The sequence below is a fragment of the Garra rufa genome, chromosome 22 (assembly GCF_049309525.1).
Source record: "Garra rufa chromosome 22, GarRuf1.0, whole genome shotgun sequence".
Lineage (NCBI taxonomy): Eukaryota > Metazoa > Chordata > Actinopteri > Cypriniformes > Cyprinidae > Garra > Garra rufa.
Genome location: NC_133382.1, coordinates 35,213,777 through 35,237,497, shown reverse-complemented (window position 1 = coordinate 35,237,497; position 23,721 = coordinate 35,213,777). Strand labels below are relative to the sequence as shown.

The 23,721-nt window shown below is 30.4% G+C and overlaps 1 protein-coding gene across 1 annotated transcript; it reads right to left on the bottom strand.

The window, feature by feature from the left end:
- Nucleotides 1-6,599: 6,599 nt before the first annotated feature.
- LOC141297505 (serine/threonine-protein kinase H1) lies at nucleotides 6,600-20,753 on the bottom strand. Its single transcript, XM_073827929.1, has 3 exons — nucleotides 20,470-20,753; nucleotides 16,805-17,543; nucleotides 6,600-6,920 (listed from the first exon to the last, which is right to left on the bottom strand). The coding sequence occupies exons 1-3, from the start codon at nucleotides 20,751-20,753 to the stop codon at nucleotides 6,600-6,602; spliced, it is 1,344 nt and encodes a 447-aa protein (XP_073684030.1).
- Nucleotides 20,754-23,721: the final 2,968 nt, after the last annotated feature.

The window sequence follows — 23,721 nt, the reverse complement described above, 5'->3', positions numbered from 1 at the left end:
AGATATTACCCTCATTACATTTGTTTGCTTCTACCCATAAGTGTGGATTTTACTTCATTTTACAACTGTTTTCTTTTGCTCCGGGGATCAGACTAGAGGTAGGAAATATTTAAAGATCTTCAATATAAAGCTGTTTTGTGCATTGGGCCGTTCTGCTCTCAGCTCAATATGTGTTAATGATGATGACTTCACTAAAAAATTCTGTACATGAAACAGAATTAGCTATAAAATAACCATGAAGACCTTGGCTGCTTCTGAATTCCCATACTCGATATGTATAATAGTACAGGAATTCAATTATCCTTCAGTGGAAGTCTGTTGGATTTTCAGGGCAAGAATCTTGACAACATTCGTGTTTGTTTTTATCATGTCCGATCAGGTAGGTGAAATTAGGCTAATATCTTAATACTGGCTTGTCAAACTTAGTCAAAAGTTCTTCTCTATATGACTTAGCAGCTTCCATACATTTTCCATGGTTTAGACAGCATAAATTAGCAGGACAATGCATTCAGTAGTACATTCACCATGCTGTTGTTTACATCCGTGTATCTGGCTGCGTATCCGGGTAGCTACCTGACGTAAAAGTCTAAGGTCGCTTGAATGAACTAAATGTCATGTGGAGAGATTTGTGCTTATTCACTGTATTATATAATGAAACAGCAGTTAAAAAATGTAATCAAATCTGACGCGACATGAGGGTGAGTAAATAATAACAGATTATTTATTTCTGTTTAAAATGTGACTTAAAATGAACACGTCGTTCACGCAAGTTACCAAACATCTATGGGGTTATAATTGTTCCTAAAAGATTTGCATATGCAGGATAAGAGTTGCGTAACTGTACATAAGACAGCCGGAAGCCAGTTACTGGCATTCGGAGGGTAGGAGGGACCTGCCACATGGTGACAGCCAATCAACATCGACCAACTTGGCAGCAACCAATCATATGCAACTACGACAGACATGAGCAGTGTTGCCAGACGTACGATAATTATCGTATTTGTACCATAATTTTGACCTCTGTACGATGTACGATCAATAATACCACAATGTACGATAATTTCAGAATTTTGTGACACCATGGTCGTTTTAATTATAGAGCTTCTATAGAGCTTGGCCAACTACGTCACTGCGCGTAGAATTATGGGTAGTTGCCGCCATGTTTTATGTAACGTTGTCAGCCGTCAGTATTACAAGATAGTGGGCTACTATTAAAAAGAAAAAAAAAACAATGCACAGATCCGAGGAAAAGCTAAATCTTCCATACCGAGAAAAGCTTAATGAAGTGTCAAAGCTGAGGTATTTAGAAAAACTAAAAATAATCAACGGCTCGATCCTTACAAGCATAAAGAGTGGTGGACGATCTAAATGAGTTACCGCCTTACCGCACGTAACATTCCCAGATGGTGTTTTCCTACTTTGTTTGTAGTCTTATTTGCCGTTTTACCTACTGCATTGTTACCTGTGTTCTTGAGACTTAAAGTTTACAGCACTGTTACATCTTACACCTGTTGTGTTTGCACTATAGTAGTAGTGGAACTGAACTTTTCAATTTAGTTGATTCTTATGTTACTGTGAACTGTGCACATTTACATCAGTGTGTTATCCACAAATAAAGGGATATAGAAATGTTCGTGTTTTTTTTCAATTTATTTTTGCAACGTGGTATGCAATATGCAAAACAGATAATGCATGTTTAATGCTGCGTTCCAGGCAGATTTTAAAGCCCGTAAATCACGACTTCAAACCACCAGTCACGCGTTCCAGGCAAGTCGTGCCAAACTGTCTGAGCGCATTTATTATTATTAATTTGAATGCAACGTTATATTGTCCTAAAGTCTATTTTTCCACCATGTACCACTTGCATAAACAACGCACCGCATATCAGAGCTCGGAACTGGGAGTACGTTGATCTAACGTTAGTACGAGTTCACAGATGGGAAATGACAGGTTTGACTGCCGCTCCAGTGCACTTTCACCGGTAGAAGGCTGGAAAAACACGGGTAACGGGTTGCCTGGAACGCGGCATAACTGAAGGCTGTAAAACATTGTTTGTGTATGTGTAAGTACACATACATGTGTATATTTTATACGTGTTATATCTACAGTGTAAATTATATATATATTAGTAGTCAACATTCGAAGTGGATCAAAAAAGTTAAAGTCCTAAGACATGATTTTATTATGACAACTTTGATGAAAGCTTTCGATCCACTTCAAATGTTAACTAGTGTATATATAAATTATTTAAATTTTATATATGTACATGTGTATATACATATAAATACACGCAATACATGAACATATTTACACAGAAAAGTTTATGTTGGATGACATTCCTTGAGAGCAACTGATTTGACAGCATTAATTTCTTAATTTATGGTTTCATAACAACGCTGGGGCACATATTAGTCAACTAATGCTTTTCCGTCTAACTGCTTGTACCCACGCCATGCAACGCCGTTTTGTTAACTCGGACACTTGGGATCCAAGGTGATTGTCCAAGCTGGAAAGCTGAAAAACCAAACATTTGACAGTCGGCGTACATGCTGGTAATCGGTGAGACTGTGGCAATTAACAACACAACAATAGTTCACCAAAAATGATTATTTATGCAGAATAAAGTAGACTAAAACTTCACGATCACAATCAAACACAGTGTTCACCGCAGCTCCGTTACCTAAATTCCCAACATGCATTGCGTTGCTGACGTCACGTTCCCGGACTCTATTCTCAAAGATCTAGCTGTGTGGATCCTACGTCTACCTGCATGATTGTGAGGAGACATGAACGTGGCGTTACGCATGTCTTTCATCCGTTCTTACGTCTTCTCAACCAATATCATCGTAGAGAATGGCTCTCTCTCAGGAGCACAAGTTAACGTTCCTGTCGCACTTAGGTCAGTTGTTTCAAAACTGAGGTTGTTAGTTTAACAATAAAGTATAGAAAATGAGTGCTGAAAAGGATAAATAGTTGTAACATCTAGATTAATAGCTTCATTTTGAACGTTTGACTCGGGTAAGATAGTTTAGCATGAGTGCTGAAAAGGATAAATAGCTGTAACATCTAGATAAATATCTTTATTTTGAACGTTTGACTCAAATACGATAATTTTCTCCCAAATACGATAATTTTGAGCTTCTGGTACGATACTTGGACATTTCCAATCTGGCAACACTGGACATGAGGCAGTGTTTGTTGTAGCGGTACATTTTGAAACTAATGATCGGAGTAATGAATAATTGTTGCCTTGTATGTTTGATTTGAACTTTTATGTTAGCGAACGACAATGTAACTGTCTACTATAGTTAATCGTTAATCTTAGTATGTTAGTGGGCTACCATTAACTTAAAAAATTTCGTTTACTATTAAAAATTAACATAATCAAATAATATGACGTCATACAAAGCCTGTTACGAATTTAAAGGCTTTATTAAACAACCGCAACAATGTTGTTTCTTGAAATACTACAAATGTAAAACTGAACCTTCATAACAGAGCTTAAATTATTACAAAATAAAGGTAATAAGCCCGTGTACTTTTGTAATTCTGTCTTTAATCAGTTTACTGAATTTTTGAATATATATATATTGGTCTCTCTATAAAATTTTTTACACACTGTTTTTTTTGGGTGGTTCCCAGGGTGTTGCTATGCGTTTACTAAAGTGTTCTAAATATTTAGGGTGTTGCTGTGTGGTAACTAGGGTGTTGCTAAGTGGGTTAAAGTGTTCTGGTTGGTTGACAGGGTGTGCGCTCTGGTTCAAGAAAGTTAGGGTATGTTGAAAAACTCCCATTTCACACTCTCCTCCAACTTCTAAATCGCCCTACATCGCTGTTTTATAATTTTTATTTTTTTTTAAGTATTTGATCTTCTTTGCACATTCACTTTGTAAACACAGGCTTGGTACTTTTGCAGAGATGTAGGAAGTTGAATTTTGAAGTTGAAGGAGAATATGAGAATATGAGTTTTTCAACATACCCTAATTGTCTCAAACAGGAGCGCACAGAGTAGGCATAAGCATCACAGAGCTAGACAAGATGAGCATTTGTGGTTAAAAAGTGTATAAATATCAATTTAGAATTTAAGGAAATGGCCAATCGTTTCGCTAGATAAGATCTTTAATTCCTTATAGTGTCATGTAGACCCCTTTGAAACAGCATTTAAACTGCAATTTGGACCTTCAACCCATTGGACCCCATTGAATGCCACTATATGGAGAAAAATCCTGGAATGTTTTCCTCAAAAACCTTAATTTCTTTGTGACTGAAGCAAGAAAAACACGAACATCTTGGATGACATAGGGGTGAGTAAATTTATTCTGGAATTGAATTAATCCTTTAAAAAGAATCTGTTTATATATAAATATATAACAAGCAGGAACATTTACAGCATTTTATCAGATCAGAATTACGGCAAAAATATCCATATATGCATATAAAGAAACATACCACTGCCAAGATAGTCTTGTCCTACTTCTGTAATGGATAAAAAAAAAAAAAAAAAAAAAAAAATCCATGCTGAATAGCTGTCCAAAAGAGGGCAGTCACTCCCTATTTTTTAATTTTATCCTCAAGGAGAAATTACTCATTACTGTTTTACCCCACAAAACTACTTCATACATGACTGTGATAAAGGAAATGTGACCCTGGACCACAAAACCAAGCTTATGTAGCATGGGTATACAGTAGTCAACATTCGAAGTGGATCAAAACCTTTCATCAAATTTGTCCTAAAACCAAAAAGAATACCCGTTCTTATCTTAGGACAACTTTTGATTAACTTTTTTGATCCACTTCGAATGTTGACTACTGTATTTGTAGGAATAGCCAAAAATACATTGTATGGGTCAAAATGATCGATTTCATGCCACAATTCATTAGGATATTAGGTAAAGATCATGTTCCATGAAGATTTTTTTGTAAATTTCCTACTGTAAATATATCAAAACTTAATTTTTGATTATTAATATTCATTGTTGAGAACTTCATTTGGATAACTGTCTTGATATTTAGATATTTTTTGCACCTTCAGATTCCAGATTTTTAAGTTCAAACAAGTTGATTAGTTCAAACAAACCATACATCAATAGACAGCTTATTTATTCAGCTTTGTTGACCCTTATGACTGGTTTTGTGGTCCATGGTCAAAAGATCAAGTCAAAATGTCTGTACAATATTTTTGTCTTGTTTCAAGGGACAGAAATTATAAATCCAACTGATACTTAATGTGAGGCTTATAACAAAGACATAACACAAACTATTGAAAGAGTTTACCTGACCCCATATCTTGAGCACATCTATTTTAAACACTTTTAAGAGCTAGTGTTGAGTTTCCATGTGAAGTTCTCCATTGAATGGTTGATTTTGACATTGACCCACATTATTTTCGCTGATTCCTGCTGACAGAATGTTCTGTGTTGTATTGAAACATCACTTAAAACATGTGTAGCCTTTATAATGGTGAGAGAAAAGTCCTTGAACTGAGTAATAATAACCCAACATCTTTTATTGATGCCAGTTTGAAAAGTTCGGCAGATTCCACATTGCACCATTTTTTTTTTGCTAATTTTAATTTTAAGATTAGCTAATTAAATTCACTTTTGTTTATTTTGAACAAAATACTGTACACTGTTCAAAGGTTTGGGGTGTGGATTTTTAAAATGCTTTTGAAACAGGTTTCTTATGTTTATGAAGGCTGAAATTTTTGATTAAAAAATACAGTAATAATTTAAATATTGTGAAATATTACAATTTAAAATGTTTTGATATTTTTCTGTTTTATATTTTTATATATTTTAAAATATCATTTATTTCTGTGCTGGAAAGCTGAATTTTTAGCATCATTACTACAGTCTTCAGTGTCACATGGTCCTTCAGAAATCATTGTTATTATCATCAGTGTTGAAAACAGTTGTGCTGGTTAATCTTTTTGTGGAAACTGATACTTTAATTTTATGATGAATAGAAAGTTCAAAAACAGCATTTGTATAAAATAGAAACGTACTGTAACATTATTAATGTCTTTACCATCACTTTCAGTCAATTTAATGCATCCCTGCTGAATAAAACTATAATTTCTAATGTAAAAACAGTCATATGAAAAGAAGCAGGACAGAATATCTGCAGATCAGACCATTTGAGGTTACACTCCCTGCCCATTTGCATTTTAGTCCGGTGTGAGATTATTCAGGGCTGAAAAATGTATATTTTAAAATAGAATAGTGAGTTTATATAATCAGCTCATATTCGTCTGATTAATGAAGGAATAAATGTGGGAGAACAGAGCAAGGGTGCTGATCTTTGCTTTTCTTTTTATAGTGGAGACTTTAAACTCCTTCGCTGTTCATCATGATATGCTGAAGATCTTGAAAAAAGAAAACTAGCACAAACACATTAGTATGTATGCATACATGATTTACCTTTCAGAAAAAAAAAAAAAGTGTCTTTTAATTTTTTTCCTTGACATTTACTTATGATGCAAGTCATTTCACTAATCATTTTCCATCATCTCACTGATCTTTAGAATCAAACGCATTGTTGATAGTATGAGTGAGTGATAAAATAATGGATCCATGCTAACCAGACAAACTTTGACCTTGTTAGGTAGCAATCTTCAAGCACTGTCCAGAGCTGTTGCTGACCCCGAATCGTGGCCTGGAATTTGGCCGTGACCCAGACCTCATCGATATCCGTGACCCAGGAGTAGAGCCTGAGCTGGGGCATCGTGAAGAGGCCCGTGACGCCCGTCGCTGGAGGTTTCGGGAAATGGAGCGATGTAGGTTTTTGTTGGAGGAACAGGCTGCCATGCTGACCAGCCATGGATGCTTAAGAGCTTCCTCAGCGCTCATCCGGTGTTCAGGCTCAAGGGTCAGGAGGCGATCAATGAAGCTTTTGGCTAATGCAGATACTGATTTCCACGGCTGAAAGAAAGAGATTGAGAGAGAAAAAGTTTGTCAGTGTAATTAAAAGTCCATTTATAACTTTTTATTTTCACCACAAAAAAAGGTCATGATTAAAAGTTAAGTGGGCCGAGTCGCAGTGATTTGTCAATGTGGGCAGTCATAACTTAATGTGGTCATAACATCAATAATGATTTCAATAACAGCTTCTCTGCATTTTCATAAATTCAAAAGAAAAAAGTGCCATACAGTAAATAGTTAAGGTAAAAAATAATAGTAGTAGACTTAATTTTTCAGTATTGCAAGTTAATATCTCACAATTCTGACTTTATAACTTGCAATTGTTAGTTCATATCTCACAATTTTGAGAAATAAGTTGAGAAAAAAAAGTCAGAATTGCGAGATAAGTCACAAGTTTTTTATTCAGTGGTGAAAACAGGCTTCATAGTAAAATATCAGGTAAAAAAATAAAAATAAAATAAAAATAAACCACTGAAATGTGTTGTAAAAAATTAAATAAATTAAATACAATATAAATTATCACTGAAATGTATTATACATAGAGTAAATAGTTAAGGTAAAAATGTATTAAAATAAAATAAAATCACTGAAATGTGTCATAATTAAAAGTAAACAAATAAAATAAAATAAAAATAAAAAATTATCATTAAATGTCCCATGAATAGAGGAAATAGTTAAGGTAAAAAATAAAATAAATCACCGAAATTTGTCATTAAGTTAAAGTAAATAAAGTAAAAAAATTAAATAAAAAAATGTGCCATACAGTAAATAGTTAAGGTACACATAAAATAAAGAAAAAATAAATCACTGAAATGTGGCATACAGTAAATAGTTAAGGTACAAATAAAAAAATAATCACTGAAATGTGCCATGAAGTAATAAAATAAAATTAAATAAAAAGTCAAATAAAAATAATCACTGAAATGTGGACAGAATGAAATTAAATGAAATCAAAATAAAATAAAACAATCAGCAGTGAAATGTGAAATACAGTGAACCATTACAGTAAAAAAAAAAAAAAAAAAACACTGAAATGTGATATACAATAATTAGTTAAGGTCAAAATTAAAATAAATAAATAAATAAATAAATAAAATAATCACTGAAATGTGGCATAAAGTAAATAGTTAAGGTAAAAAATAAAATAATCAGCAGTGAAATGTGGAATATAATAAATAGTCTAAAATAAAATATAATACTAAAATAAAATAAAATAAAGTACCATACAATAAATAGATATGGTCAAAAATAAAATAAAATACAATATAACAAAAAGTACCATACAGTAAATAGATAAGGTAAAAAAAAAATAAAAATAAATAAAAACATTACCATACAGTAAATAGATAAGGTCAAAAATAAAATACTATAATAAAGTACCATACAGTAAATAGATAAGGTCAAAAATAAAATAAAATAAAATAAAATACAATATAATAAAAAAGTACCATACAGCAAATAGATAAGGTCAAAAATAAAATAAAAAATAAAATAAAATAACTAATGTGGCATACAGTAAATAGTTAAGGTCAAAAATAAAATAAAATAAACTATTTTATTTATTATTAATTAAATTTGTTTTATTTCTTGACCCTCACCACATTCATTTGGAATTTTGGGATCCTTCTAAACGATATTCAGAGAAGGTCACAGTAAGTTTTCATAATACGTAAAATTCTTTTGGCGCAAAACATCAAGAAAATGTTGATTCTCCTAACACAACCCCTTTAAATAAAAAAAAAATATTACATTTTCAGATTAAAATTGCCACTTGTCTAGAAAGATTGTTCTTCCAGATGTGAGTGTGATAGTATTATCTTAGTAGTCTTAAAATGACTCCAAGTAATGAAAAATCTTTAACAGAATCCTTATATTGATCTCTGAATCAGTAACTCTGTAACTGTAACTCAGTCCAGCAAACCCTCCTGCGCACACTTTTCCTGCATGAAATCGATTCATTGCTGATTCTGCATTCAGTCTGTGTTTAGAGCAGCATCAACTCATTACTGGTCTGAGAGCCAACACAGCACAGCAATGGCTGTAAATGTCACTGCGTACATACACACGGGATGGAGGCCAGACCGCCGTCTTTTGACCACCAATGACCTGTGCTACCGACGCTTCTGCTTCTTAAGCTGCATTAGATATACAACATGGCATTTTCGCCTCGTCGCTGTTTGAATGTGAGGACATTAGTCAATAAATGTCAGCAGTTCTGAACAGATCTGTGACTCATCGCTAATTTGAAGTTAATAACCATCTCTGGTATAAGAGAAGCTCTCAGACAACTATATTTTATGGTAAAGCAAGAAGAAGAAAAAAAAAAGAAAGAATAAACACTGAGTTTATAAAATAGGTGATTCTGATTATAAATTTGAACAGGAAGATGCCACATCATAAACATCCTCCATTTAGAATAATACATAAATTTATTTGGTGGAAATACTGTTAATTTTAAACTTAAACTATTTAGAATAAACAATCCTTAAAAAAAAAAGAACAGTTAATATTAAAATCAACACTGAAATATGCCATACAGTACATAGTTAAGGTCAATAATAAAACAATAAAAATAAATCACCATTGAAATGTGTCATACAAATATGGCATAAATGTTAAGATAAAAATTTAATTAAAATAAATTGCGTTAAATAAAAAAAAAAGAAATAATAAAAATCAACACTGAAATGTGCTATACAGTAAATAGTTAAGGTAAAAAAAATTACAAATTACAAATAAAATAAAAATAAATAAAAATAGTAATAAAATAAAAAAATAATATAATAATAAATCAACACTAAAATTTGCCATACAAATGTGCCATAAATAAAATAAAAAAAATAAAAAAATAATAAAATGAAACAAATAAAATTAGTAAAAAATAAATAAAAATTAAATAAAATGAAACAAACAAACAAACAAACAAACAAACAAACAAACAAACAAACAAAAATAATAAATAAAATAATTAAAATCATGTGCCATACAAAAAAATAGTAAGGTAAAAAAATATAAACAAATACATACAATAAAATAAAATTACCTGGTTGAAGTACTGTTAATTTTAAATAATCATTTGGAATTAACAATTCCTATAAAAAAATAATAATAAAAATAAATAGTTAAAAAAAAGATAATAAAAATAAAGTAAAATAGTTAAAAAATTACAATAAGATAATCTTTAAAATTACCTGGTGGAAGTATCAATAATTTAAAATAATCATTTGTAATGAACAATTCCTAAATAAATAAAATAACAACAACAACAACAATAATAACAACAATGAATATTAATATGATTTGTAATAATTATTAATAAAACTGAATAAAAAAATAATTAATAACTAATAATTAGTTTGTATAAAAATAATAAATAAGTAAAACAAATAATAATATGAAATAAATAAATTAACTGTTAAAAAAACCTTTCAGAAATGTGATGTAATCATAGTGGCTGAAATAATTAATTAAAGTCAAAATGATAAATGTTTTTGATCAGCGACAGGACAATGAGAATAAATACATATTAAAGTAGTAATTATCAATACATTTTGGAATAATTATTCTTTCAAAAAATAATAGCATTATTAATACAATCAAAATAACTATTATTAATAAAATTCTAAATAATTATTCAGAACAAGATTTACCCTTTTTTTGAACATTGATTGTAAACATAGGTAAAATAAAAAAGAAGATAAATTAAAAATAAAAGGTAAAAAAAGTAATAAAAATCAACACTAAAATGTATCATACAGTAAATAGTTAAGGTAGAAAAAAAAATAAAGCAATGTAAAAACATGTTGTGACTTTTTATTTTTTTTTATTTTTAACTCATCAAAAATAAGTTAAGCAATTTCCAACTTTTAAAAATAGATTGTATACAATTTCAACTTTAAGTTGAAATAACTTATAAAGCCAGGTTGATTGTACTTAATGTAGGGGCTGATTAAGGGATTTTGTACATGATATTAAGAATACACCTTATAAAACACTGAAATTACTATAACAGTGATATCAGCTGTGATTTTAACATTTTTTCCCTTAGACTTTAATTGCATGAACTGCAAAAGTCAACACGTGATGAGGTCACTTGACAATGTAGCATAATAATGCACATTAAACCATCTTATTGTAAGCAGTAAGCTAGTATTCCATTCTGAACAGCCTCTCGTTCTCTCTCTCAAACATCCAGAAAAGACAATTAATCAGCCATGAAATTGACAATTGCAAGTCTGCTGCTGACGAATGGATTTTAAAGCGCAGGTTTCATTCTAACACACACACAAACACTTAAAAAAAAAGAGAAAAGTGAGTTTTACAAGAAAACATTAAAGTACATTAGTCTTGCTGTGGTCTAAAGTATCCAGCCATTTCATCAAGAAAAAGAGAGCAAACTGACATTAATAAAACACAGCGAGATTTGAACGACTACCTCTGGTGTTCTGCAGGTCAATCTATCAATCTATTCATTCCTACAGAGTGATTGTGTATTTATGTGCTTAAATATACATGTATATATCTACAGTGGGTACTGAAAGTATTCAGACCCCCTTAAATGTTTCACTCTTGGTTATATTGCAGCCATTTGCTGAAATCGTTAAGTTCAGTTAAGTTTTTTTTCCTCATTAATGTACACACAGCACCCCATATTGACAGAAAAACACAGAATTGTTGACATTTTTGCAGATTTATTAAAAAAGAAAAACTGAAATATCACATTGTCCTAAGTATTCAGACCCTTTGCTGTGACACTCATATATTTAACTCAAGTGCTGTCCATTTCTTCTGATCATCCTTGAGATGGTTCTACACCTTCATTTGAGTCCAGCTGTGTTTGATTATACTGATTGGACTTAGGAAAGCGACACACCTGTCTACATACGACCTTACAGCTCACAGTGCATGTCAGAGCAAATGAGAATCATAAGGTCAAAGGAACTGCCTGAAGAGCTCAGAGACAGAATTGTGGCAAGGCACAGATCTGGCCAATGTTACAAAAAAAAAAAAATCTACTGCACTTAAGGTTCCTTAGAGCACAGTGGCCTCCATAATCCTTAAATGGAAGACGTTTGGGACGACCAGAACACTTCCTAGAGCTGGCCGTCCGGCCAAACTGAGCTATCGGGGGAGAAGAGCCTTGGTGAGAGAGGTAAAGAAGAACCCAAAGATCACTGTGGCTGAGCTCCAGAGATGCAGTCGGGAGATGGGAGAAAGTTGTAGAAAGTCAACCATCACTGCAGCCCTCCACCAGTCGGGGCTTTATGGCAGAGTGGCCCGACGGAAGCCTCTCCTCAGTGCAAGACATGAAAAAAACACCTGAAGGACTCCAAGATGGTGAGAAATAAGATTCTCTGTTCTGATGAGACTAAGATAGATCTTTTTGGCCTTAATTCTAAACGGTAAGTGTGGAGAAAACCAGGCACTGCTCATCACCTGTCCAATACAGTCGCAACAGTGAAGCATGGTGGTGGCAGCATCATGCTGTGGGGGTGTTTTTCAGCTGCAGGGACAGGACGACTGGTTGCAATCGTGGGAAAGATGAATGCAGCCAATTACAGGGATATCCTGGACGAAAACCTTCTCCAGAGTGCTCAGGACCTCAGACTGGGCCGAAGGTTTACCTTCCAACAAGACAATGCTAAAAGAATGAAGGAGTGGCTTCACAACAACTCTGTGACTGTTCATAAATGGCCCAGCCAGAGCCCTGACTTAAAGCAAATTGAGCATCTCTGGAGAGACCTAAAAATGGCTGTCCACCAACATTTACCATCCAACCTGACAGAACTGGAGAGGATCTGCAAGGAGGAATGGCAGAGGATCCCCAAATCCAGGTGTGAAAAACTTGCATCTTTCCCAAAAAGACTCATGGTTGTATTAGATCAAAAGGGTGCTTCTACTAAATACTGAGCAAAGGGTCTGAATACTTAGGACCATGTGATATTTCAGTTTTTCTTTTTTAATAAATCTGCAAAAATGTCAACAATTCTGTGTTTTTCTGTCAATATGGGGTGCTGTGTGTACATTAATGAGGAAAAAATGAACTTAAAGGGGGTCTGAATACTTTCCATACCCACTGTATATCTATGCAGGTCTGTGCACTGCGTGAATGCATGCGTTCAACCTATAAAGGACGTCCGACTAGTTTTTAATTATATAGATCAGAGTTTGAATTGAATTCACAGCGGATTTCAAGACGCGGATAAAAAAGGAAGCCTGAAATTAACCTTTAATAAAAAAAGATTCAGTTCTTATATGAAGTCGATTACAAACTTTGTTGTTCTGTGTTCTCTAGAGTGTTTAATAATAAGTATGTGAGTGTCATCTGTGTAGTATGTAATGAGAGGATACGTTGTTTATTAAATTATATAATAAATTTGATATAATATAGTAAAATATATATTTTTTTTTTATTTAAGCAGTTTAACCCCCATTTTTTTCTTTGTTATGACTTCAGGATGGAAAAAAAATTACAAAATTAAATAGTATGTTTTACAAAAGCTATACTAAAAAAGTAGTACTTCAGTCTTTCTACATTTAAATTTCACATTTAATTCAATGCATCTTTGTCATGTAATTATTTGCAAAATCTAGCAATTACTGACTAAAATGGTTTTAAAGTAAATCCTACTCCTTTTTCCCAACTGCATTTCACACAGATGCATTGTAAAGCTACACAAAAAAGGAATGAAAACAATAAATACTCAATGCACTTATCCAAATGGGTCAAACAGCCAGATCTCAAGTGCAAAGTCCATTAAGAGCCACCACAGGTGCAGTCCTGTGGATTTATAGCCTGTGTATCTACGCAAAGGCACAACATGGTGGATATTAACCCACTTATTACATTGCTCTACAACTACCAGTTATACTGTGACTCAGTAGTCCTAGAGTCTGAGCCAAAAAATAAAAAATAATTCCCGTATGCGTCTGATTACTGTCTGTGAGCAGCAGGATTACAAAGAGCTTTATGGTTAATGTTCCTTCTCTTCAAGGGAACAGCAATTATTGTTGTACAATTGCACCTATAATTTCACAGCTCTGGGGGTGGGAAGTGATAAAGAAATGTGTGCTTCTGTGTGTGTTTGCAGTTTAAAGGTGATAAAAGCCCTGTGGTGAATCTCCTCTCGCCTCTTTCTCACACACACACACACACACACACTCTCACACACCCCTGAGACGAGGCGAGCTGACGTGCTGTGGGTGGCCGACGCATCAGTCAGGTCAGGTAGCTGGTGGCTGTTTACACAGGTGACCAGATTTCACCTTCCCACACACACAAACTCTGTTTGCCCTTTACTTCACACTCGGCTGAATGTTTCATCGCTCTGTTGGGTCATTCCAGGTGTCTCAGTGCTGGTGGCCTGGTTAGGCCATCATGAGCACCAATATGATTAAAAAGAGAGGCTATTCAAAGGAAATACGAATATACACTCTTAAAAATAAAGGTGCTTCACAATGCCGTAGAAGAACCGTTTTTGTGTAAATGGTTCCATAAAGAACCTTTAACATCTGAAGAACTTTTCTGTTCTTTAAAGAACCTTTGACTGAATAGATCTTTGTGGAACCAAAAATGATTCTTCTATGGAATCCCTGTGAAAAACCTTTTAAAGCACCTTTATTTTTACCACATCATATAGCCAAAAAAAAAAAAAAAAAAAAAATTATATATATATATATATATATTATATATATATATATATACTTAAAGGAACACTCCACTTTTTTTGGAAATAGGCTCATTCTCCAACTCCCCCCGAGTTAATAAGTTGAGTTTTACCGTTTTGAAATCCATTCAGCCGTTCTCCTGTTCTGGCGATATCACTTTTAGCATAGCTTAGCATAGATCATTGAATCCTATTAGACCAATGGCATCGCGTTCAAAAATGACCAACGAGTTTCGATATTTGTCCTATTTAAAACTTGACTCTTCTGCAGTTATATCGTGCGCTAAGACCGGCGGAAAATGTAAAGATGCGATTTTCTAGGCCGATAAGATTAGGAACTACACTTTCATTCCGGCGTAATAGTCAAGGAAGTTTGCTGCCGTAACATGGCCGAAGCAGGCGCAGTAATATCACGCAACACATGTGCAAATGCTAAACTAGCTGGGAGCAAATTTCGTTGGAGAATGAGCCTATTTCCAAAAAAGTGGAGTGTTCCTTTAAGGTTACAACTAAAAATGTATGAATGCCATTAGATAACAAAATACATACTTTGGTTGGGGGGGCGGTACATTTTTATGTTTTTGACAGAAATCAAGGTAGTAATTAGTTTTTAAAAATGCAGTAAAATGGTAATATTGAGAAATATTACTACAATTTAAAATAACATTTTCTTTTAGAAAGAAGTCAAGTTTGCAATTTAAAAAAAAAAAAAAAGTTAATTTTAAAATATAAATTACATTTTAAAATAGTTTTCTTTTAGAAAGTCCAGGTTGCAATTGTTTAACAAAATGCAGTATAAACAGTAATATTGTGAAATATTACAATTAAAAAAACAACTTTCTTTTTGAAAGAAAAAAAGTTTGCAATTATTTAAAAAAAAATCAGTAAATACAGTAATATTGTGAAATATTACAATTTAAAATAACATTTTCTTTTAGAAAGAAGTCTAGGTTGTAATTATAAAAAAAAAAAAAAAAAAAAGTAAAACGGTAATATTTTGAAATATTATTACATTTTAAAATAACATTATTTTAGAAAGAAGTCAAGGTTGCAATTATTTTACAAAATGCAGTATAAACTGTAATATTGTGAAATATTACAATTAAAAAAAACAACTTTCTTTTTTAAAGAAAACAAGTTTGCAATTATTAAAAATGCTGTAAAAACAGTAATATTGAGAAATATAACGATTTAAAATAACGTCTTCTTTTAGAAAGAAGTTTGCAATTATTTTTTTAAAAATGCTGTAAAAACAGTCATATTGAGATATATTATTACAATTTAAAATAACGTTTTCTTTTAGAAAGAAGTCAAGGTTGCAATTATTTAAAAATAATAATAAGTAAAGCAGTAATATTGAGAAATGTTATTACAATTTAAAGTAACGTTTTCTTTTAGAAAGATGTCAAGGTTGCAATTATTTTACAAAAATGCAGTATAAACAGTAATATTGTGAAATATTACAATAAAAAAAACATTCTTTTTGAAAGAAAACAAGTTTGCAATTATTATTATAAATATTTAAACAGTTGAGTAAATTTTTTCAGGATTCTTCAAAGATCAGCATTTACCTGAAATAAAAAGCACTATACCATAGTGGAGAAAAGAAAGGATATAAATAATACTTTTATTTAGCAAGAATGCTTAAAATTGTGATGATAAAGACATTTATAATGTTACAAAATATTTCTATTTTAGATAAATGCTGTTCTTCTGAACTTTCTATTCAAAGAAATCTCAGAAAAATAATTCTACTCAGCCGTTTTCAACATAATAATAATAATAATAATAATAATAATAATAATAATAAAAATGTTTTTTTGAGCAGCAAATTAGAACATTAGAATGATTTCTGAAGGATCATGTAACTGGAGTAACAATGCCAAAAAATAAGGTTTGAAATCACAGGAATAAATTACATTTTAAAATATATTCAAATAGAAAACTGCCATTTTAAATAGTAAAAATATTTTAAAAAAAATGTATCCTTTTTCTGTACTTCGGATCAAATAAATACAAGCTTAGTGAGCATTAGAGACTTCTTTAAATTAAAAAACAAAACAAAAAAAACTTACTGTTCAAAAACTTTTGACAGGTAGCGTACATCTTGGATGGCCCAAGGGTAAACTCAGCACATTTTCATTTTTGAGTGAACTGTTCCTTTCACAACACAAACAAAAACACACATAGTGTAAGGAAAAGCATTGTGTCACTCACATCACCATGGAAACTGTAGCCGCCCCTGAGAATGGCCCTGAAGAGTCGCGGTCGGCTGCTCTGGTCGAAGGGCAGCGAGCCGCTCAGCAGAATGTAAGTGATGACACCCAGCGCCCACATATCCACAGCGCTGCTACAGGGTCTCCGCTCCAGCATCTCAGGGGCCAAGTACTCCGGCGTGCCGCAGAGTGTCCTAACCGGCCAATCTTTAACCTGGCGACTCTTCTCGGCGTCTGAGGGCATGTGAAAATTTGCATCGTCTCTGTTTTGAAATGACAAAGCCGTCTTGTTCTCCCAACAGGCGAGTCCAAAGTCTGTTATGATCAATCGCGAGTCCTGTCCCGGGTGGTAGTATAGTAGGTTTTCAGGTTTGAGGTCTCTATGGATGACGCCGAGCGTGTGCAGATAGTGTAGCCCGCTGGACACCATCATTAAGGCCTTGGTGGCGTCCCGTTCTCTGAAGGTTCCTCGGGCGACTACACGCTCCAAGAGCTCTCCTCCCGTGGCCAGCTCCAGAACTAGATAAACACGATGCTGCGTTTCAAACACCTCAGCGAGGCGGATGACGTTGGTGTGGTTCACCCGTCGCAGGACCCCGAGCTCTGCCTGACAGGCCTCGTGACCCTCCTGACCTTTGACCTCTAGGAGTTTGATGGCGAAGGGTTGGCGTGTGCGTCTGTGCTCAGCACGAACCACGCGGCTGAAGCTGCCTCGGCCGATCAGAGCCTTGATGTCGTACCTAAAACAGATTTGTGAGATACTATGGTTTTTATTAAAATTAACATTTTAAATGTTTTTATTTGATATTTTTTATTTTAAATTTAATTTTAGTGAGTTTATAATTGTTGCATTTGTCATTTTTATTAGTTTTTGGTTATTTAAAAAATATATATATATATATATATATATTCATTTTTTATTTAAAATTATTTTAGTACATCAAGTTACAGGATTATTTGAGTAAAATTGAGATTAACATTTTACATAATATTTTAAATTATTAAATTAAAAAAAAGTTACATTTTCATTTGAATTTCAATAATATTTAACAATTGTGTGTAATAAAAAAAAAATCAATAGTTTTTATTACTTTTTATTTCCGTTTTACTTATTTTAGCACATTACGTTTCAAGGTTATTCATAGTATTAGTTATCAATATTTTAAATTACTTTTTTATTTTTATTAATTTTTATATTTTCAGTTTTCATTTTCTTTTTAGTTTAAGTAATTTGTCTTTTACTTTTAAGCTAAAATAATACAAATTTGATTATTGCCTTGGCAATCTGATTAAAATAAGTACAATTTTATTTTTTGTATTTAATTTTTTTTTTTTTAAATGAAACTAATTTTACCTTAAACGATTTTTAAATTTCCTTTTTTTTTAAATGTTTATATACTTTTTATGAATTTTACAGTATTTTAGTAGAATTTATATATATTATTATAGTTTAACATAATATTTAATTATATTTAAAATTAGTTTTTACATATTTTAGATTTTCACTTTAGTTATTCGTTTAACAGTTTTCTTGTGTTTTTGTCATTTTATTAGTTTATGTCAATACATATTACTTTTTACATTAGTTTTAGTTATTTTAGTACATCAAGTTACAGTTTTAATTTAGTAATTTATATTTTATTATAGTTTAATAAAATAATTCATAATATTTAGAATTAGTTTTACTTATATTTAGCATTTTCAATTTAGTTATATTTTTAAGAATTTTGTGTTTTTAAATTATTTTTGTAATATGTCAGTATGGTTTTTGTCATTTCAGTTTTAGTTATTTTAATGCATCAAGTTACAGTATTATTTTAGTACTTTATACATTATAGTTACATATATTTATAGAGTTACATATTTAATAATATTTAGACATAGTTTTTATTTACATTTTACATTTTAATTTTAGTTACATTAGTAATTTTGTTGTGTTTTTGTCATTTAGTTTTTTAAATGACAATATTGTTTTTTTTTTTTTACAATCTATAGATTATATTATACTATTATATTTTTTCATGTTTTAGTTATTTTAGTACATCAAGTTACAGTATATTATGATATTTATATATTGATAGTTTAACACAATATTGCATAATATTTTGAATTATTTACCAAATTGTAATTCATTTTTGAATTTTTTTTATATTTAGATTTGTTTTCATTTACATTTTTGTTAGTTATATAGTATGTGTATACGGTTTAAGTTGAAAGTTAGCTATAATAACCCCGCGTGTTCAACTAAATTAAAAAAGTGAAATGTTTACTTGGCAACTAGCATAATTAAAAAATAATAATTTTTAAAAAGGATTTTTAATATTTTATTTGATTTACTTATTTTATGAACTGCTTATTTTATTTAACAATTGATTTTTAATGGTTTTATTTCAGCTAATTTTTAATAACACAGAAGCATCTGCTATGAGAAGCTATTGTGCTGCTGTAATTGGATACATCAAATTAAATTACATCACATTATTTCATAAATGAGACTTCATTATTACTTTTAGGCTGGTATTAAATGCTGTGAGTGGCACTGGTGGACTAATAAATATAATAAAGCATTTAATTATAGCAGGGATTTGATAGTTTGATATCTTAATTCTGTCATGCAGTCTAAAATAAATAAATAAAAATAATAAAAAGTTCATGGCATTGTCAAGAATTTTTCATAAAGGTCATGTTAGGAATAAAATACTAGCTTTTTGTTTGCTGCACGCTTTTGAAAAACAAAAATGCTTTTAATCAGAAAAGACATTAATATTGACCAAAAGTGATTAATAATGTTGATTCTCTTTCAAACAAATGCTGTTCTTTTGAAAAAGAAAATATATTAATTAGAAAACTCTAAACTGTAATATTTCACATTAAAATATTTTTTCTGCATTTTAATCAAATAAATGTTTATATAAGGTTAAAAACAATAAAATACATAATTAATTAATAATAATTGTTTTTACTCCTAAAACCTATTTAGTAACATTTCTAATAATTTTGTTGCATTTTTGTCAGTGTATTTTGTTTTACTTAGTTTTAAATGTCTAAGCAGTTTTCATGAACATTTTTTCCCAGTTTTTGTTATTTTAGTACATCAAGATACAGTATTATTTTAGTATAATTTATATATTATTTTTGTGTTTACATTTTGATTTTAGTTATATTTTTAATAATTTTGTTGTATGTTTTGTTGATATATTTATGACTTTTTATTTCAGTTTCAGTTATTTTAGTTTTAGTGTTTTATTAATAGTATTAGATTGTATTAATATTTAAATTCATTTTATTTTTTAGATTCTCTGTGTTCATTTTAATTATAGTTCCTTTTTTTTAAATGTGTCTATATATTTTTTCTTCATTTTTTTAGTACACTAAGCTAAATTAATAAAAATGAGAATGTTGCCTTGCCAGCTATCTGATATAAAATAGGTTGAAGATTTATTATTTAATCAAAAAATGCAGACTTGGTGAGACTTTTCAAAATCATTTTTTTTTAAATCTTACCAACTCCAGATGTTTGAATAATAGTGCATAACACAACTTACATAACTTGTAAATGCATATAGAAAATGTACATAATGTCCACAATATAACACAGATTCTGCATATTACTTGTACTATTTTTGCAGTATGGTAGATGTTATTCTGTAAACACAACATCAGTACCTGGCTGTGACACGTGGATCAAACTTTGCACGAAACTTTGCATTAGGATTCGTCATCTGCTCCTCTAGATGAACCGATTCTTTGACTCCTTCTGATATTCCTTCTCGGGAAGCTCCTCTGTCACTTCTCCCCCTCCAAAGCCAAGCTTGTTGTTTCTCTTTACACGCTTCCCTGACAGTCTCTTGTTTCTTGAAGTTCACAACAGAGCTGATAAGGCAAAAATATCCATTTTTAGAGGGCTCAGGTAACACTTTGCCAGAACTACTTCCCATTATAAACACCATACAGGCTGATATGTGTGGAAAAATAATCCATCCAGATGGTGTTCGATGGGCTGACACTTGCCTAAGTGAATAAACCTTCACAGATCCTCCTGTTGTATACATGACTTCGGGCTGGTTTGGAAGAGCAGCTGTTGCGCACCTGCACACGACTGCTGCATTTTCAGCAAAGGTGCAATAACTCACACCTGAGTGATAGCTGTTTGATCCACAGCTATTTTAGGGGCCTTTTAACAACACCATCATTGCCCTGTAAAAGAAAACAAAGAAAGCGTGATCACCTGTGGATGAATCCATACATTTCTCGTATTATTTAAATACCTGTCACAGTAAATACTTAAAAATGATGCAGTTATATCTAAATAGCAGGGTTTTATCTTTAAAAAAAAAAAATAAAATGAGAAAGGTTGCTTGTAAACACTGTTTGTACCAGGTATAAAATAAAATAAAATAACATTCACTAACATAATAATAATAATAATAATAATAATAATAATAATAATAACAACAACAACAACAACAACAAGCATTCACAAACATAATAATACAAAAATATAATAAAAATAGCAAGCATTCACAAACATATTAATCAATAAAATAAAATAAATCTAGCAAGCATTCACAAACATAATATAAAATAAAATAAACATAGCAAGCATTCACAAACATAATAAAAAATAAAAAAAATAGCAAGCATTCACAAACATATTAATCAATAAAATAAAATAAATCTAGCAAGCATTCACAAACATAATATAAAATAAAATAAAATAAACATAGCAAGCATTCACAAACATAATAAAAAAATAAAAAAAATCAACTTGCAAACACCAAACAAGTCAAATATGTAATGTATAAAATATATAAAATAAAATAAGCAAGCATTTACAAACATAATCCAAAAAATAAAATAAAATAAAAATAGCAAGCATTCACAAAGATAATAATAATAAAAAAATTCTACTTGCAAACACTAAACAAATCAAATAGCTAAAAGACGACTAAATTCGGAAAACAATAAAAAAAAATGTAATAACAATAATAATAATAATAATAATAATAATAATAATAACAACAAGCATTCACAAACATAAAAAAAGTCAACTTGCAAACACCAAACAAGTCAAATATGTAATGTATAAAATATATAAAATAAAATAAGCAAGCATTTACAAACATAATCCAAAAAATAAAATAAAATAAAAATAGCAAGCATTCACAAAGATAATAATAATAAAAAAAATTCTACTTGCAAACACTAAACAAATCAAATAGCTAAAAGACGACTAAATTCGGAAAACCATAAAAAAAAGGTGAAAATGACCCTTCATGTATGAGATGAAGGTGAACATAAGGATCATTAATATTAATGGCATATATTAATAGACAAATATCCATCCAGTATAGAACATGTTCAGTTTAATGGCATTTTTTATTTGCATTTATCATTAGAATTTAAATGACAGTCAGTCAAAGACCAGACAATTTCAAATTCACACTTTCTTAAATGTTCATATATGTTAAAAATAAATAAAAAAATAAAATAAAAGCATAAGTTTTTTACTCCTAAAACTATTTAGTAACATTTCTAATAATTTTGCATTTTTATCAGTGTATTGTGTTTTACTTATTTTTAAATGTCTAAACAGTTTTTACTTTTTTTTTTCATCAAAGTACAGTATTTTAGTATAATTTATATATTATACTTCATTTTAGTTATATTTTTAATAATTTTATTGCATGTTTTTGGCCTTTCTTTTTTTGATATGTTGATATAGTTTATTACTTTTTATTTCAGTTTTAGTTCTTTTAGTACATCAAGATACAGTATTTTAGTATGTTTATAATTATAATTTCAATATTAATATTAATTTTAGTATAATTAATATATTATACTCATTTACATTTTCATTTTAGTTATATTTTTAATAATTTAGTTGTATGCTTTGGCCTTTTTGATATGCTGATATTTATTATTACTTTTTATTTCAGTTTGTTATTTTAGTTACTATTTTATTAATAGTATTAGTTTTACTTAATATTTGAATTTAATTTTATTTTTAGAATTGTGTTCTTTTTTTGTAATTTTGCTGTGCATTTTGTCATTTCTTTATTTATAATATATTTTTTATTCATTTTACTTTTTTTAGTACACTAAGCTAAATTAATAAAAATGAGAATGTTGCCTTGGCAGCTATCTGATATAAAATAGGTTGAAGATTTATTTATAAAATGGGTCTATATTTTTCATTCATTTTATTTTTTTATTCATTTAGCCTGATGTGCCAAAAAATTTAAATGTTGCCTTGGCAGCTATATATGATATAAAAGAGGTTGAATATTTATATATATATAAATATATTATTATTATTATGGTTTTGCACACCAAGCTAAACTAATAAAAATGAAAATATTGCCTTGGCAGCTATCTGATAAAATAGGTTGAATTTTTTATTTATTTAAATGTCAAAAAAATGTTTGTCAAAAATGCTATGGCAAAAAATGTTTTATATACTTTTTTCATTATTATTGTTTTGTACACTAAGCTCAATTATTAAAAACAAGAATGTTGCCGTTGCAGCTATCTGATATAAAACATTTTGAAGATGTATTTAAATATGTCTCTATTTTTAATTAACTTTATTTTTATTAATTTAGCTTGATGTACTAAAAAAAAAAAAAAAGAAAGAAAATGTTGCCTTGGCAGCTATCAGATATAAAATAGGTAAAAGATTTTAATTTATTTATTTAAATACGTCTATCTATTTTATTCATTTAATTTTTTAGTACATCAAACTAAATTAACTTTTTTAAAAATGAGAATATTGCCTTGGCAGCTGAGCTTTTAGATAGAAATAGTTGAAATTCATTCATTCTCATTCAATTCCTAAATATAAAAAAAAACGTTTTTTATTTCCAGACTTAAAGTAGATTACATTTTTTAAAATGGGATACTTATTCTGATCTATTT

Excerpts from the sequence above, each read along its gene's own strand:
- LOC141297505 (XM_073827929.1), bottom strand. The coding sequence starts at position 20,753 with ATGGTGTTTATAATGGGAAGTAGTTCTGGCAAAGTGTTACCTGAGCCC. Across the intron at positions 17,544-20,469 it reads GATCCACGTGTCACAGCCAG|GTACGACATCAAGGCTCTGA; the intron begins GTACTGATGTTG and ends AATCTGTTTTAG. Across the intron at positions 6,921-16,804 it reads GCTACAGTTTCCATGGTGAT|CCGTGGAAATCAGTATCTGC; the intron begins GTGAGTGACACA and ends TCTTTCTTTCAG.